This window comes from Anarrhichthys ocellatus, unplaced genomic scaffold, assembly GCF_004355925.1.
Source record: "Anarrhichthys ocellatus isolate YVR2014 unplaced genomic scaffold, GSC_Weel_1.0 scaffold5607, whole genome shotgun sequence".
NCBI lineage: Eukaryota > Metazoa > Chordata > Actinopteri > Perciformes > Anarhichadidae > Anarrhichthys > Anarrhichthys ocellatus.
Window position 1 is genome coordinate 1 of NW_022285581.1, and position 3,386 is coordinate 3,386.

The window sequence follows — 3,386 nt, forward strand, 5'->3', positions numbered from 1 at the left end:
GTGTGTGTGTGTGTGTGTGTGTGTGTGCGCGTGTGTGTGCGCGTGTGTGTGCGTGCCGATGACTCGATGTGCTTCTTTTAGATTCATCTGCACCTTCAGTCCAAACCACTCTGGAGAGAATAGGACAAATGTTTTGTACCGCGTTCAGTACTTTTGTTTAAGTTAATACTGGCTTTAGAATGATCGGACTAATAAAGCACATGAAGGGACACGTTTGTTAGTCAGTTTTAGGGGCATTGGTGGAGTTTGAGTGGTAATAACAGTGCAGAGGTACGAAAGCACTGCATTCTAAATATTAGTGCAAAACAATTGGCGTGTCAAAGTCGTAGTATAGGTATTAATTAGAATGGCCACCTTTTTCCCCCCAACAATCATGTTATCACTTCATTTCATCCTGAGACTCTGTCATAGTGAACGTGTGAATTATTGTATGTGATAGTGAACATATGAACTCTTTAGTTATCACAGGTCAGTGACCTTTGACCTCCAACATATAATCACTTAATCTAATTTACTCTGAGATATTTTCTAAAAACTAAAAGTACATCTTTACATAAATCTTTATTCCCACTTAATAATATAACGAACTGAGAAACATTGAAAAATAAAATACAGGTGCTAAAAAATTAATTGACTTTTTTTGCTTTGACGTTTTTCAGTCAGTTTTTTTTACGTCGTATTTTGTCATCAAAATAAAGTTTCTCTTCTTAGTTCAGGTTTTACGTTGCACATTAACATCGTCGGTAGATTGTTTAAAATAAACAATTTGTTAATATACAGAAATATAGAAAACCAGCAGCTTTACATTTTCTTCCAAAATTGATTTATTGACACGTTCATCATCCGTTTTTGTTTTCACAGATTATTACCAACTCAATATTTAATAAAACAAAACAGTTATTCTGAAGAAGATAAAGTCACTTCGGGTGTTCTGATCTGATTCCAGGTCAGATCCGTCCTGTGTGTCCATTAAGCAGCCTGATAAGGGGGCGTGTCCTCAGCAGAGAGTCACCGTCTGATTGGCCGCAGAGGGCTGTGACATCACGACGTGGCTGTGCTCTTGGGGGCGGGCTCTGTCTCGTACTCGATCTCCACGAACGCTCGCTTCTTCCTCACCGCCGAGCCGCTGGCCGGAGATTTACCTTTAGACCCGGAGGCCTTCGTCTTCCTCTCCACCTCCATCTCCTCCTCCTCCTCCTCACTGGACGACTCCTCTTCCTCGTCTTGCTCCTCCTCGTCGCTGCTCGTCCTCAGTTTGTTCATGTCCTGAGAAGAAACAGAAAAGACTCAATGTTAGAAACATCGTCTTCATCTTTATATTATAATAAAGTTATGATAATAAGAGTTTAACTCATCTAAACTTAGTGCTTCATAAAACACACGAGAAGTTTAAAGTTGAATGTTTTAATGTCGTAAAGATGAAAAGAAGCTTCGAGAAATCTAACCAGCTTCATGACGACAGATTCTGAATTTCACATTAAAAGCTCTGAACGGTTTCATTAAACGAGTTTAAATATGAAATATTCATCAAACAGGTCAACATATTTAATATAAAACTGTTTAGTACTTTCCAAATGTTTTTTAAATTACCCGTTTAAACTTTGAATCGTGTATAGATTCAATCGTCTTCAAATAAATTAAATAATAATTATGTTTATTATTAATAAAATAAATGTAACTTGTGTTTTTAATGATGTCATCATAATTGTTGTTCTGCACTAAAGACATGTTCTAGTTCTCTGCTTCTAGTCATCATGGTTCTGTTTCTATAGAGGAGCAGGACTTTTATTTTGAAAATCGAGACCACAGGAGGCGGAGCTCTGACTCCTCTGATGTGTTTTTACCTCGAAGTCGCTCAGGTCGCTCTCCTCCGCTTCTTCTTCTGCTACAAACTCTCTCTTGCCGACGTCCTGCAGACAGGAAGTAGACTCGTTAGCATGACATCACACGGATCACCTCAAACACAGCAGACGTGAAGACCTTCATCACCTCGTCGTCCTCCTCCTCCTCCTCCTCCTCCTCCTCCTCCTCGCTCTCCTCGTCCTGCTGCTCCAGAGCTTTGTCGAAGGCGTGGACGGGGAAGTTGTAGATGTCTCCGTACTGAAAACACAGAACAACAACTTCATTGTTTCTGTTCTGGTGGACGGCGGTGGATAAAGCTTTGAGGACGAGGTCGTCGTACCGTTCCCTGTTTCAGTCGCTCCAGCAGCTCCTTCTCGATGGCGTTGTCCAGCTGAGCGGCGATCAGAGCTTTCTCCTGCAGACGGGGAACAGGTAACGGTTAACGGGAGGAGTTAACGTGTGTGTGTGCGTAGACGTGTGTGTGTGTGTCTCACCTCTTTCCTCTTCTCTCTCCTCTCCACCTTCCTGCTCAGAGGAACTAGTTTCCTCCTGAAACACAAACAGTTTAATGTCAGAGGAGGAAGTTTAGCAGTAAAACGTTTTATAAAGTCGTATTAAAATAAAACTAAAGCACTTTATTGTCTTATTTGAGCACAGTTACTTCCTGCGGTACTAGTTCTCAGTACTGTGTAGCAGTACTGCAGTACTTACTGTCTCTTCAGGACCAGCTTGCGCATCCGGATCAGGTACTGAGTGATTTTGGTGAAACGTTGTTTGCATTTGTGTCGAATGAATCGAGGCCAGTAGATCAGGTTCTCATCGATCATCTCCAGAGCTTTCTCATAGTTCTTACTGAGCTTCACCTGCAGACACACAGTTATATAGTAGAAGTACACACACGTGTATTTATGTGTATATATATAGAGAGAGGTTAAACGTGCAACGTAAACAAGTGTTCAGACATTAGAGGAACAGGTGAAGCTCACCTTCTCCCACATCTTAGCAGGAAACGCTGCTCTCTCGATCACCTTCATGTAGAGGAAACACTGACCTGAGGACAGAACAACACAACCACACGTTACAGCGAGTGATTCACTTCAGCAGCTCCTCCTTCTCTCCTCATGTCTGGATACATCCATACATATATATATATACACATATATATATATATATATATATATATGTGTATATATATATATACATATATACACATATATATATATATATACATATATACATATACATACATATACACATATACATATATATACATATACATATACATATACATATATACATATACATATACACATATACACATATATATACATATACACATATACATATACATATACACATATACATATACATATACACATATACACATATACATATATATATACATATACATATACATATACACATATACATATACATATATATACACATACATATACATATATACATATACATATATATATATACATACACATATACATATATATATACATACACATATACATATACACATATACATATACATA

The 3,386-nt window shown here is 38.5% G+C and overlaps 1 protein-coding gene across 1 annotated transcript; it reads right to left on the bottom strand.

Annotated features, from left to right (window-relative positions):
- Nucleotides 1-6: 6 nt before the first annotated feature.
- On the bottom strand, nt 7-2,937 carry mak16 (MAK16 homolog (S. cerevisiae); the record flags this gene model as incomplete). Its single annotated transcript, XM_031841902.1, has 7 exons — nt 7-1,266; nt 1,845-1,910; nt 1,990-2,100; nt 2,183-2,257; nt 2,337-2,391; nt 2,554-2,705; nt 2,829-2,937. Coding segments are annotated over 7 exons (793 nt in total), but the record flags the coding sequence as incomplete, so codon positions are not given.
- Between the last annotated feature and the right edge of the window lie 449 nt (nt 2,938-3,386).